At 46.8% G+C, this 14,677-nt stretch overlaps 1 protein-coding gene across 1 annotated transcript in view; it reads right to left on the reverse strand.

Annotated features, from left to right (window-relative positions):
• The window catches only part of PALS1 (protein associated with LIN7 1, MAGUK p55 family member), a 342,210-nt gene that overhangs the window by 201,315 nt on the left and 126,218 nt on the right, over window positions 1-14,677 (reverse strand). The window contains exon 3 of the mRNA XM_069208880.1: window positions 12,791-12,999. Coding sequence (XP_069064981.1) covers window positions 12,791-12,999 — 209 coding nt within the window. The remainder of the gene's footprint in view (window positions 1-12,790; window positions 13,000-14,677) is intronic.

The raw sequence follows: 14,677 nt of genomic DNA on the forward strand, positions 1-14,677 counted from the left end.
ACAGAAAACAGAGCTGTTTTTTGCAAAGTGCCTACCTGTAGATTTTGGCCTCTAGCTCAGCCGGCACCTAGGGAAACCTACCAAACCTGTGCATTTCTGAAAACTAGAGACCTAGGGGAATCCAAGGAGGGGTGACTTGCGGGGCTCGGACCAGGTTCTGTTACCCAGAATCCTTTGCAAACCTCAAAAAGTGGCTAAAAAAAACACATGTTCCTCACATTTCGGTGACAGAAAGTTCTGGAATCTGAGAGGAGCCACAAATTTCCTTCCACCCAGCGTTCCCCCAAGCCTCCCGATAAAAATGATACCTCACTTGTGTGGTTAGGCCTGGTGCCTGCGACAGGAATAGATCACACAACGGTCAATGTTGGTCCTTACGTGAGGCAGCTGTTGACCCTGGGGTGATCCATTCCTGACACAGACACTAGGTGTAGGCACTCAAGTGGGGTAGTGTTTTTATCAGGACAGGTGAGGAGTCACTGGGTGGTAGGAATATTGTGGATCCCAGCATATTCCTGTAGTTTGTGTGACAGAAATGCGAGAAAAATTGAGTTTTTTTTCAACATTTCAGCTTTGCAGGGTATTCTGGGTAAGAAAACTTTGGGGAAGCCACACAAGTCACACCTCTGTGGACTCCCCCGAATGTCTAGTTTCCAGAAATGTTTGGGTTTAGTGTGTTTCTCTATATGGCCGCCGAATCCAGGACCAAAAACACAGGTGCCTGCCTTACAAAACCAGTTTGTTTTGCCATGGATAATTTTGATGTCTCCACAATATGATTTGGGTGGTGGAATTTGGGGCTGATCTAAATTGGGGAGCTCCCAAGAGAGCACTCTCTCTCTGCTTGCCGCCGCATTCACCTGCTCTCTGGGTTGGCCTAACCCACTATTACCCAGTTGCACAAACAGCTTGCGAAGGGACAGCAGGACTGTCCTCATCACCTCCCTCATAATGTACTGGAAGAGGAGTTATCGAATGGGACTCCTCTGACTGAAAAATCACTCCCAGAGTCTGCGCCATTGTCCTATCCCTCAGATGCTGTCTCAGTATCTGATGTCTCAGTCTCTGATCCTATGTCAGAGCGGTCCTCTATAACCCGAGTGTAGGCAGCAGTCATCCATCAAGATGCCATCTCTGCTATTGGCTAAACTGTTGCTCTAAAACACTAGCCTACGTAGACAGTCACAAAATCGATGGTGTGTGAGATACGTGCAACAGTAGAGGCCACCTTACCTGCGCTTCTTCCCTCAATCAGCACGTACTTTCAAGACACTCAAAAAACACCTTGTCACATACCATTCGTCACAGTCTTTAGCACCTCCTGCGCCCAGTCCAACAATCATTATTGGTGCTCCCACTCCCTCCTCCTCGGATTCCCTCATTACCACCCAGCAAAAGTGCCCTTCATCTCTCCATAGACTTTGCTAATGTACTCAGCTATTTACATAAAATACAGATTTGCTCTTTGCAGTAGGCATATAAACCTTCTGCGCTTCTTTATGGCACTAAAACTGCCACTAGACAAGTCGGACCCTTTTCCCCCCAGGGAAACCCCACACATATTGACAAAAGTGATATATATATGACAGCCAATCACCTGAAACTCAACTCAAGCAAAACCGAAATAATCCTCTTTGGCCCACACAAAAACACCTGGGACCCCTCATGGTGGCCCACCACGCTAGGCCCTGCACCCACCCCCGCCAACCACGCACGCAACCTCAGCATCATCCTAGACTCCTCCCTCTCGATGACCCAACAAATCAACGCTCTCACCTCCTCATGCTTCAACACACTCCGTATACTGAAAAACATTCAAATGGATCCCCACAGAGACCAGAAAAACTGTCACTCACGCACACATCAGCAGCAGGCTTGATTACGGAAACGCCCTCTACGCCGGCACCACTCTAAAACTCAAGCGCAAACTACACGCATCTAGAACTCAGCAGCACGACTCATCCTCGACCTCCGCCGACACGAACACATCTCTCCACACCTCAAATCCCTCCACTGGCTCCCCATTGACAAAAGGATCACCTTCAAGATCCTCATCCTCGCACACAAATCACTCCACAACACAGGCCCTGCCTACCTCAACGAGAGTCACCTTCCACACCCCCACACGAAACGTCCGCTCAGCTGACCTCTCTCTCGCCTCTGTCCCCCGCATCAAACACACCACCACCGGGGGCAGATCCTTCTCCTACCTTGCACCCAAAACCTGGAACGCCCTCACAACCCACCTTCGCAAGACACAAAACCTACTTCTTTTCAGGAAGGGCCTCAAAACCTGGCTTTTCGAACAGTGAACCTCCCAGCCCCTTTCCCTCCCCCCACCCCCCCCCCCCCCCCCCCCCAAGCGCCTTGAGACCCTCACAGGTGAGTAGCACACTTTATAAATCTCTTTGGTATATATAGATCTACCTCTATATATATATATATATATATATATATATATATATATATATATATATATATATATATATCTATGTACATGGATATATCTATAGATATATCCATGTACATAGATATATCTATCTACATAGATATATAAATATAGATCTATATATAGATCTATTTTTTTTAGTTGTTGTATGGTTTCCTTGGGGGCCAAAATGGCCCCCAGGGAAACCCTACAACATCTAAAAAAAAAATGGCCCCCACAGGGGGTCACCCTGCCCACGGGCGACCCCCTGTCATTTGTATTTTTTTTTTTTTTTTTTTTTAAACAATCCCCTGGGGGGGGGGGGGGGGGGCGCAATCGCGCCCCCCCCCCCCCCCCTCCAGGGGGCACCTACCTTTTTTTTTTTTTTATTAATTATGCCCCCGGGTAGGGGGGGGGGGGGGGGGTGGCCCGTTTTCCGAGGGGGCCGCCCCCCCAAAGTGAAATCCCTGGCGTCTAGTGGTGTTTCCTGGCCCCCGATCGGGGGCCAGGAAACACTTTGAGAAGGCCTCGTAAGAAAGGGGAGACTCTCCCCTTTCTTACGAGGCCTTCTCAAACTGTTTCTGGCCCCCGATCGAGGCGCGCTGACGTCACAAAGGGGCGGGTGGGGGGGGCGGGGGGAGACACTGAAGCTTCCGTGTCTCCCGGGGGGGGGGGGGGTTTAAAAAAATAAATAAAAAAATACTCGGGTGCGACGCACCCGAGGATTTATTGATACCCTTCCTGGTGTCGGCCACTGGTCGTGACCCGCACCAGGGAGGGTGTGTGGGCGTCGGCAGTGAGGGTTTTTCCCTGCTAATCCATATTATTTGATTCACAAGATGCCAGGACTTAGATGGGTTTGGATGATGATTCAGGACAAGTTCATTTTATGCAATAAAATCTCATAAAATGAAGAAATTAAATGAAATATAGATTTATATAGCGCGGCTTATCCCCCTTGAGGGTCTCAAGACCTTGTCCATGGGCATGGGGAGATTAAGTGATGTGCTCAGAATCACAGGATGTTTGGGCCGAGGCTGGAACTCGGATCTCCAGCTCCCGAGGCAGTAGCTCCAACCACTGCGCTACATCCTCTTCCAGACGTGAGCTCAAGCTCGGTTTAATAAACCATGCTTTATATCTAAAATGCACTAACACGCCTCTAGGGCAGCGTTTCCCAACCTATGGTCCGCAGACCCCAGGGCTCCGTGACACATTCCCAGGGGGTCCGCAGACCTGAGACGACCAAAAGGTACTTCTCCAGCTGGGGCCTGACAGAAACATGTGCGTGTTTTTGTTTGTGCAGCAGTTGTAAAAGTAAGTCAAAATTCCTTGTACAACCAGCAGCTTTCCGATGAAAATAAAAGTGTTAAGATAACTCTGGTGATTAATGTCCCTGAGGGCGAGAGATGGGAGTTTTGCCTAGTGGCACTTTTGGCTTATCTAAGGTAGGGCAGATGGTTTATATTGCTGATGCAGAGAACATGTATCATGCAAAGAAAATTATTTTATGTGCCCAGCACAGTGAGTTGCTGCTTTTGTCACAGAGATTCTTCTGTTACTGTGCAGTTCATAAGTTACAATCATAATCTAGCGCAGTGAGCTATGTACAGCCATCAAAGAGCTGCATGCAAGCTGCATGACAAATTAGAAAGTTTGTTTTTTTCCCAGCCTTTCATTATCCTTATGCTGCTAAAAAAAAGGTTTGCTTGCGTAAAAATAGATTCTTATTATTAAAGTCAAAGCTAACCACTGTGTTGTGTTCTGAATCCTGAGTCTGTGCTTCTCCAGACCAAGCACTCTTAGAAAATCTCTAACATTGTGGATGACATGTGAATCCTACACCTTGCAGTCCCCTGTAAAGTGCTCTGACGCCCTACACTGGTATGGGAGGTGCTGTAAAGCAAATGAATTACAAGTGACATGGAGGCTGTGGAAACATGAAAGGGCCTTATGGCTTCACTTCTTTTACCCACTACATATTTATGTGAAAAAACTTTCTCAGATTTTATGTACCTAAAAAATAAAACTGAAATCGCTTGCGAAATGTAGACTCTGACCGGAGGATTCAGCTTTCCTAAAGAAATCCAAATATTGAAAAGTTATTCGCCAAGATGTAGTGGCAAACTTTTCATTAAATCCTTTTGATTTTTGTTTACGTTTTCAATATAAAATAATTATAGCATTACTAATTTGAGTATTTGCGTGGTGTGTACTTGTTTGTGTATTTTTTTGTGAATTACTGTTTTAATGTTTGAGATGTAAATTGTACAAATTCCTTGGGGGTCCCCGACTTCCGGTAGTGATTCAGTGGGGGTCCTCAGGAGTCACAAGGTTGGGAACCACTGCTCTAGGGATTTCCTTCTCTGGATGCAAAGCAATGTTTTACACTTCTGTTTGTGTTGCCTGGACCACACAACTATGCCGTTCTGTATTCAACCAAAGCAAGGACAGTGGATGAAAGCTCAGTGCCAAGTCCCGCACAAAGAACCACGGACAGGATTGTGCGTTTCCCCACACTGTGTACACACTAATACCAGTATTTGTGAACATGAACTACTATCGAAACACAAACACATCCAGATTTCTCCGGTGCAAACCCGTCTGCCTGCCTAATTGGCACCATGCAAATAACATGTAAATACGGTTTAAGCAAACTGCCAACGAACTTAAGAAAATCAGGCCACTTGTGTTTTCAGTTAGGCGAGACAAAAACAAGCTGGTAGGTTTGGAAAAAAATCGCTGACACCGCTTCTTGTGCAGAATGCGAGCAGGATGGTTTTTCTAAAGCACGCCTTCCTCCTTCGCTTATCTAAATACCACTCAGCATTCCTCGGCCGCCTGTTTGTGGGAAAGGGAAGGCGTGCAAGGGCTTTTATCAAACATGTGAGGCTTAGTGCCTGTGCTGTCAGAAAGATTAGGAAACGTGGGCCTCTACTTTAGCCAGGCCTCTCGAGGCCTGAGGAAGAAGGCTTCTGATGGCAGCACCACAAACAAAATCCACACTTCACTCAGGGAGCCACGGAACAGTTTCAGAAGGACACTTGCCACAAATACGTCCCGTCTTTGCAAAACTGCAGTTCAAAAGCTAAGGAGGCGCCTCCCTTACAGGTTGACTGACTTGCTCTGGAACTCCACAACCAAGAAACCTGGTCCTAATCTTCCGAGGAGTCAAGCGAAGGAATGCGAGGGCAGAACTACTGAATGCCAGGTCACACGCTGCAGTGTGCCCACCCCCTGGTCTGGCCTTGACACACACCATATGGGGTTCAGTCCTCGCTTCCCACTGCACTTCATCCTTGTTAATGCCTCCAGAGCCAGCACTCATTCTGAGCGTCGTGTACATTCATCTGCTGCTCTGAGTGGAAACATTTCCCAGTGCTTCCATTGTTAAAAACAAAAAAAGGTGCCAGGACCCTAGTCAGGAGGCCCACTGCGCTGCCAGCACTGTCAAATGCAGAAACCAACGCAACTAATAACCCTCATACCTCTACAAGAGTGACTACCCGAATGCAGGCCCCAAAGGCTAGAACAATGGCGTGGGTGGCAGATATCAGTCATTTTAATGTATGAATGAATAAACACCTGCTGTTGAGCTCTTCTCTGAATGTGACAAACGGCGCCACCATGGAGCCGACGGTCATAAGTGCCTGTGCCAAGCACCAAAACCACCGGCTAAAATTAAGCACTGCTATTTCCTAATGGTGCATCAGCCGCCCCACCCTCAATGCAACAGAGTAGGCCCTCTGCTGCAAGCGGTTCTCCAGCCCTAACTCACAAAGTCTATGCTGCACTGTTTCTACCTCCTGTTCAATAACACCTTAGACTCGCTGGAATGGAGTTTAAAAATCAAGCTACATTTGTCAGTCGTGTTTGGACAGAGTCCAACCTCTCTTTAGCCTTCTGCTAGCTTAGCTTTAAGACTATGATGAGGGAACACCCCCTCTTCTATTCACCGGCATGAAGTCTGCCCTCTACTTTTAGGTGATAGTAATGGCAAGAAGCAATTCTTTCATGTGAGCACTATATATAGCGCTGTATGCTGAGTGGCACTGAATCATTCGTGCTGTCTTCCGAACCAAGGGGTAGATTTAGAGTTTGGAAGAGGTCGGATTTCTGCTAAAAATAGGCGGATGTCATGTGCACCCTCCCAAGAGTGTATACCGAGATACAATCAAAATAGGGCTGATGGGACATTCGTCAATTCTTTTCAGATGTCCGCCACCAGTCAAACTTTAAGCTTTCGAAGGCCTCAATTGGAGTGCCTCATCAAATTCTGACCCCTGCCCCAAACACTTGTTTTGGTTGGACATATGAGTTGTACGGATTGTACTGTGCCTAGATATTACAAGGCGCAATAAAACCTGCATTTTCTGGATAAAGAGCGGCAAACACAGTTATGTTCATTATTCGCGGAGTGGAAAATTGCCTGGAAATAGCCGGATGTGCTAATTTTGATGCAGACAACATCAAACTCCAGACATTATGTCCAACTTCTGAGGCACAACTCCGATTAGGTGATTGTTTTTGTATCCAATAGAGGAGCACTCATAACTGACCAAAGTCTGAAGGCGCTTCAGCCCCAAACCTTCCACTGGGGACTACCTTTCTGGCTAACTGCCCCGTAGCCAATCACAATGCGCATTATACATGGTCATGAATGACGCAGTTGAAAGCTTTGATCAGCTCTCATCCAACCAGCGATCCAGGTGGCTCCAGCAATGATCATATCCTTTGACTCAAAACGAGGACATTCTCAGCACTCCATCACTCACCTGGCATCGAAAGCAGTTTACAATACTGTCTCCCGTGCCAACTCTATCCACCCAGCTTACAAGTCTTGTGTCTGGAGTGTTACTGATTTTTCTTAGCAAGACAAGCAAAGCTTAACAGTTTTTGTGAATTTCCCACCTCATAATGTCCAAATGAAAGCACTTGCTTGCATAACTTTCCTTTGGTTAACTAATGCTAAATTCGGTTACATTAGTTTTCACTAGTCTTCTGCACGAATCGAAATAGTAAACAATGTATTTTTCACAACAGGATAATGTTTGTCATTGGTGGACAGCGAAAGAGAAACCAGTGACTGTTGAAGTCGTGTTTTATGAATGGTATTACGACACTCCAACTAAAAAGTAAATGTAACTTGTGACATGCACGGTCCACAAATGATCTCTAAAATGCTGAACTATCCTCACTTATGCCCACGAGGACGACTTCTAATCACATTTTAGTGCACTAAAACATTTTTCACGTTTCCCTACACTTTACCACACTGAGGTTTTCCACCTCTCCCCATGGAAAAGTAAAAGAAAAAAATAAATAAAGTATTTAGCTCGAAAAGGAAAGTAAACATATTTTTGCTAATTAATGTAAATTAGTTTCATGTGTTTCTTTTAAATGGAGAAAAGACAAAATGCTACAGCACTATTAACTTAATTATGAATTAAATATTTAATTTATTAAACAAAATAATTTTTTTTTTCAAATAAATTAAATTCCTACCTAAAGTAAACAATTGTTTTTATTATTAATTAATAATTATAAGTAAGGTACTCAACCAATTTAAAGTAATTTAATTATATGTTAATGCCAAATTAAACTTTAAATTTAAAAGGTTATTAACTTATTTAAATTAAATAAGTGATTTATTTTTATTAACATTAAAATACATGCATTTATATTTAGGCTATTTTATATTATTTAATATGATTTCCTATGGGGTTCTATTTTAAGTCCCGGCCTCCATTATTTTCTATGGGAGTGGCCATGAGTGGTGCTGGATTACCCGACTACTGTGTTTGGGTCCTTTTTTGACTGTTGTAACTTTACAAGAGGAGTCTGTAAGTTGGCAATAGGTTTACTCTTTTGTTGGTGGCGCATGGCCATTCCTAAATCCCTCCCTAACCCACTCCCACTTTGTAATAAGTATGCCCCTTTTTCCAGCCACTCTCCCGGTCCCTCCCACATTTACTACTAAGTAGTAAACTTACATGTGTCAGGATCTCCTCACCGAAAAGATAGGAAAGGCGGACATGTAAAATTACACTCTTGAAATTGTGAACAGCATTCTGTAGTACTTTAATAGTACTACTAACTGTACTACAAGATGCAGTTTGTGAACGGGTCCCGCAATAGGGAGACAACAGACTTGCAGAGGCATCTGTGATGATTAACAGTGTGTGATATTACTCAGCGTATTATCACCTATACAGTCTTCAATTACCTATAGTTAACTACAGGGTCCAATTAACAGAAACAAGAATTTCCAAACATGTGTGGGTCGATTTAGTGTAAACTTGCAGTGATCACTGGAAAAACAAGCATTTGCAAAACCAGTAAATCTCGACTCATTTTGGCTGGGTCAATGTTTTCAGCCACGTTATGCAGAAAAATGGCTGAAGTAAATTTTAAAAAATGTTTTTAAAATGGGAGGAGGGGTTTGACCCAGCCTGCGCTGGTCTCATCATAGCACTTTTTAAAAGAGATAATTGATGCTTTGCAGCAAGATCAAGTTACAAGGTGAACTGGGGAAAGAGCAAGGCCTTGCCGCTGTCGTGAATCACCACATGTGCTGCCACTGCTGGTTACCCATTCCAGTGGAAGAATTCCTGCCTGAGGTACTTTGGCATCCTACTTAACAGAGGCCTGGAGCGCATGGTGGCGGATAACCTGGACCCACTAATGAAACAAATGCTATTGGACTTCGTGAAGTGGTCCCACCGAAGTCTCTCTCTCTCGGAGGATGGACTCAAGCTGTGAAAATGGTTACCCTCCCCAAAATCACAGAAGTGTTGGCCACGCTTCCCCAACTAATACCCCTATTAACCCTCCGTGAGATAGGCAAGGCCTTCATGTGGGATTCAGTAAGGCCGTGCTTGGCAATCCGGAAGCTTATCGCCCACAGGTCAGCAGGAGGACTCGGCTTGCCTTCTGTGGGGCATTACTGTCTAGGCTTACACTTGTCAAAAATGGTGTAACCCCCTGCTATGGGTTATGATCGAACGCAGACTCCAAGAGGCCTTGTTGGGCCTACAGGCCCTCTATCTTCCTGGCCTAGCTACCGCCAGATACCCCAGCCCTATGCTGAAAGCCATGTACGCCATCTGGATACAGGCTCACAAGCTCTTTTCGGTTGATTCGTCTCTCCTTGACAAGGCTCCCCTTTGGAACAATACTGCCATTTGAAAAGGGGAGATCATGCTTGACTGAGGCCCCTGGCGCGGAGCTGGGATTCTACCTTCGCATATCTATTTTCTGGCTGCGAACCCAAGTCCTTTAAGATGCTACAGGACGAATTTGGCCTGCTGCATACTGAACACTGGCACTACACACAATTATGTCATTCTATACTGAGCAAACTGGGTCCCCATCCCTGGACCATTCCTTGTTCCACAATGCTCTCTTACCGTAGCACTTGGGGTCAGGTTAAAGGTGTGATGTTCGGGTTCTACAATCTTCTGATTCACCCCTCTTCCCCACAACTGGCTAGCCTCAGGATGATTTGGCAGGCTCGCCTGCAGGTGGAATATGTTTAGGAGGACTGGGTAGAACTCCTGGAAGCAATGGAATGGGGAGTCCAGGAAGCATGGATGAAGTTCAGTCTATTTAATATTCTTCAGGGTTGGCACTGGACCCCGGCACAACTTCAGATTGCAGGTTTGCTCCCTCACTCTGCCTGCTGGCAATGTTATCACGTGCCCTGTGGTACAGTTCATATATTACTGAATTGTCCTGCCATTCATCCTTTCAGGACAGCAGTGGGGTGTACGCTCCAGGAATCCATGGATTTGCCCTCACCACTTGCAGACACAGTAATTCTCCTCCATGACTTATCGGACCGACTGCTCTTCACTGTCCTTACAGCTGCCATGATCTGTATTCTACGACACTGGCATTCTCCACAACTGCCGTCGCATGGAGAATGGCTTGCAGAAATGTACAAGACCGTGTCCTACGAAAAGGTCATTTACAATTTAATGGACAGAGTAGATATTTTTATTTTTATTTTCACATGGTCTTCCTCCAAGCTTATGGCAACGGGGGGTGGGAAGGAGGGAGGGGCAAGCTTATGGCAATGGACAGTGGACGGGAGGGGCAAGCTTCTGGCAATGGAGGGTGGGAAGGAGGAAGGGAGGGGGCAAGCTTCTGGCAACGGAGGGTGGGAAGGAGGAAGGGAGGGGCAAGCTTATGACAACGGAGGGTGGGAAGGAGGAAGGGAGGGGCAAGCTTATGACAACGGAGGGTGAGAAGGAGGAAGGGAGGGGCAAGCTTATGACAACAGAGGGTGGGAAGGAGGAAGGGAGGGGCAAGCTTATGACAACAGAGGGAGGGAAGGAGGAAGGGAGGGGCAAGCTTATGACAACAGAGGGAGGGAAGGAGGAAGGGAGGGGCAAGCTTATGACAACAGAGGGTGGGAAGGAGGAAGGGAGGGGCAAGCTTATGACAACAGAGTGGGCGGGAGGGGCAAGCTTCTGGCAACGGAGCGTGGGAAGGAGGGAGGGGCAAGCTTATGGCAACGGAGGGTGGGAAGGAGGGAGGGGCAAGCTTATGGCAACGGAGGGTGGGAAGGAGGGAGGGGCAAGCTTATGGCAACGGAGGGTGGGAAGGAGGGAGGGGCAAGCTTATGGCAACGGAAGGTGGGAAGGAGGGAGGGGCAAGCTTATGGCAACGGAAGGTGGGAAGGAGGGAGGGGCAAGCTTATGACAACGGAAGGTGGGAAGGAGGGAGGGGCAAGCTTATGGCAACGGAGGGTGGGAAGGAGAGAGGGGCAAGCTTATGACAACGGAGGGTGGGAGGGAGGGACAAGCTTATGACAACGGAGGGTGGGAGGGAGGGGCAAGCTTATAACAAAGGGTGGGAGGGAGGGGCAAAGGGCAAGCTTATAACAAAGGGTGGGAGGGAGGGGCAAAGGGCAAGAAGACAGCCAGTGGAGGGAGGAATATAAAGGGGGTGGGGAAAGTACATAAGGAAGACAACACCCAAAAAATACACTCTTTGACACCAAGAAAAAGTTCCTCTTCAAAAAATGGTAGAAGGACACAGGTAACGTGGCTAAGCTCCTGGAAGGGACAAACACACAAAGCGAAAGGAAGCTTACTGAAGCTTACCACTAAGCAGCAATGGGTGGCATGTAAGCCCACAGTTAAAAAAAACTAAAGGTCTCAAAGAAGGTAAGACCTAAGCCCTATTGATGTTATTTTACAAATATTTTCAACTTCAGGTTCAGTCCGCACCTAAAATAGCATGCACTACACAATGTACCTGCAAATGGATGCCTAACGGTAAACTTGCTCAGGCACTTTCATCCGGAATGCAAACTCATAAGTCAAGAGGTTACTCAATTGAAAACTGGTATCAGAAAACTATCTACAGAACTCACACCCTATGTTTTCACTGAGTAGTGGATTCACCCTTGTGTCCATGATAGACTTTAGTCCTGCCAGTAACACTGGCCAAAGTTTTCTGATGGCACTAACTGGTGAACCGTTATTCAAGAAAATGCATCATTGTCTAAACACCTCCGCCTCATCTCCAGCCTGTTTCCATCCTTTACTGTGTACCAAAAGAGTAAGAAAATGATAATACCCCCACTATGATGGCAATGAACAAGTGAGCCTGATCCTCGCTAGGACTCCCTTGTCTCTTTCACCAAGCATCTATTAATTCATCCTTTCACCTTTCAATCCACCTGCGGATATCCCTCATTTCACTCCTTAACAACCTGTCATCGAGTCATTCTTTCATCATTCATTCAGTCTTTCTCCATTCCATCTTTCCACAGGCCATTCCATCCATTTAGCTACACTTCCATCCAAACATACACACAATACTGCCAACCTCTAACTTACTCATCAGTAAAGCCATCCATACATCCACATGTCCCTTTATTCTGCTATCCTTTAACCCATTCATCCCCCCAGCCATTCACTTATCCATTCTTCCCATAACCCTTCTTACCTTTCACTGTTCCTACATTTTATCCTGTCATTCTTCTCTCACTTTTCTACCAAACCATAGTTCTTATACCGCTAATTATGACCTTCTGTCAGGCCAATTGCAAGCATAAGAGGCCCAGTAAGGCGCCCCGGCACTATACCTGCTAAAACAGAGGGGTCACTGCATCCATGCTGTGAACACATATGTAAACATCAAATGTGTTACAGGTTTGTTTCTGTGTACAAATCTGTTCATAAATGATACGAGCCGCAGGGGACAAAATACAAATTACCTAAAACAAATGACAAAGCATCAAGAGATTTTAATAGCCTTGAGCAAAAGGCGCAGGCATCGCACTCCACTTTCCCCGGCAGGGCAGAGCGTCACGCCTCACGCGGTACTCTCCCGCGCACCGAGACCCACCTCCTGCGTCAGCTCCTGGGCGTTGGCCAGCAGCGGGTACGGGGGGCTTGTCTTGTTCATGTGCACGGCCACCGCATTGTGGATCCTGAAGGCGTTCTGGAAGTCGGCGTTGTGGGCCAGCTGCAGCAGCAGGGCGACGTCCTCCTGGCTCTGGGGGTCCAGCAGCGTGTGCTGGGCGTGCTTCAGGGAGGACAGCAGCTCTTCCACCTCTGGGAGGAGGAGACACAAGGGGAAAAGGCACTCAGCCGGGATCATACAAAACAATTCAAACTTTTGGCGCGCTTCCAGCTGAGTGAGTTCACCGCCGCTGGAAGCCGGACAGTACACATGACATCAACTGCGCTCGGTCTGACGAGCACCCCCAGAGAACAGCCACCTGCAGGAAGTGGGGCGCCGGTCAGAGCGCCCCTCTCAAGCAAGTGCACAATCACAGCAGACGCACATTCCTCACATTCCGGCGCCCTCTGGGAAAACAAAAAAACGCTCTGCTCTGGAAAATAATAATCATCACCCGTGACTAACCCACTTAAATTAATTGCGGAGAAAATATGTCGTTAGTTTTACTGTACGGAAATAAAGAGAGATTGACGGCGTAGTTTAATGGAGCCGTTTACAAAACAACACTGCGACACTGCTATAAAAAAGTTCCGGTTCCTAAGGGTTCGTTGTAGATAAGAGGGAAGGCGGCACGGCTGTAGGGGCGTGTGGCAGTGTGAGCGAGGCGAAGAGAGCGGCGGGTAACGGGTTAAAATAACGACAGCATCGACAGAGACTGCCATTCTTAAAAAAAACCAAAACAATCGGACAAAAGAAAACGATAAACCGCGTAGCAATCTATTCTCGAACACACGTCTACAATTTGGAAGGCCGAACCCCTAATTAGCTGTTGTTGGCTTCATTTTGTCCACTGCCGTGCTACACCACACGAGGGGAAAAGCAGGAGCATTTAAAGCACTGTACTGGTCGCTTGTAAAAAGGTAAAAATACAAGACCGTACAGCAGTTCAATGGTCTCCATGGGACCTGTAGGCACGCATTTTTTTTTTTAATGAAATAGAATAGACTACACTTTTTAGAAGAAATCTCCTTAGCGACATTCTACCTCCAGATGAAGGGATAACCTAGAAAAACCAAATACATTCAAATTGGCAGGCCCTATGAAATCCGGAGCGAATGGTGGACTTATCTCCTCACTGGGCAGCACAGAGACCTCCCTGGGGAGCTGAATATATCAATGGGTGGTTGACCTCTTCAGGGACCTGAATCCATCAATAATGAGTGACCTCTCCAAGGGCCTGAATCCATCAATGATGAGTGACCTCTCCAGGGACCTGAACCCATCTATTGGTGGTGGAGCTCCCGCCTCACTGCCTGGCAAGGAGGCTTTGTGTGTTCATGAAATTTCACAGAAGACGACATTTCTTTTCTGCCCCCAACACAGGATCATGCTAGCGGAGGTAACGTATCTAGCTTTGTCCTCCAAGGCACCAAGACCCGTTGGTCCTCAAACATGTATGTGTGCGGTATTTGTGTAGTGCCTGGTCAGGGGTTGGAAAGCATGAAAGGGGAGTGTTAAGAGAACTGATCCGTCCCAGCTTGAGACCCCAACTACTATATGCTTCCACTTTACATTTCCCTCAGTTCAGAAAGGTGTGGATCAAACGGTGTGAGTTGGTAGGTAAGGGCTACTAAGATCGCAATATCGACCCTTCCTCCCAGTTCTCAGCAGGCCCACCTATGTCTTCTGCTCCTCGAATATGCGTTGGTGGGGGTGGGCCGGGGATGGGGGGGGGAGTGGGGCGGCTAGGGGTGTGATGGAGCAGGATATACAGAAGGAGGAAAGATGCCCATCTCTTCATCACGGTCTCGCTTTTCCCTAATGAGTAGT

This window comes from Pleurodeles waltl, chromosome 9 (genome assembly GCF_031143425.1).
Source record: "Pleurodeles waltl isolate 20211129_DDA chromosome 9, aPleWal1.hap1.20221129, whole genome shotgun sequence".
Lineage (NCBI taxonomy): Eukaryota > Metazoa > Chordata > Amphibia > Caudata > Salamandridae > Pleurodeles > Pleurodeles waltl.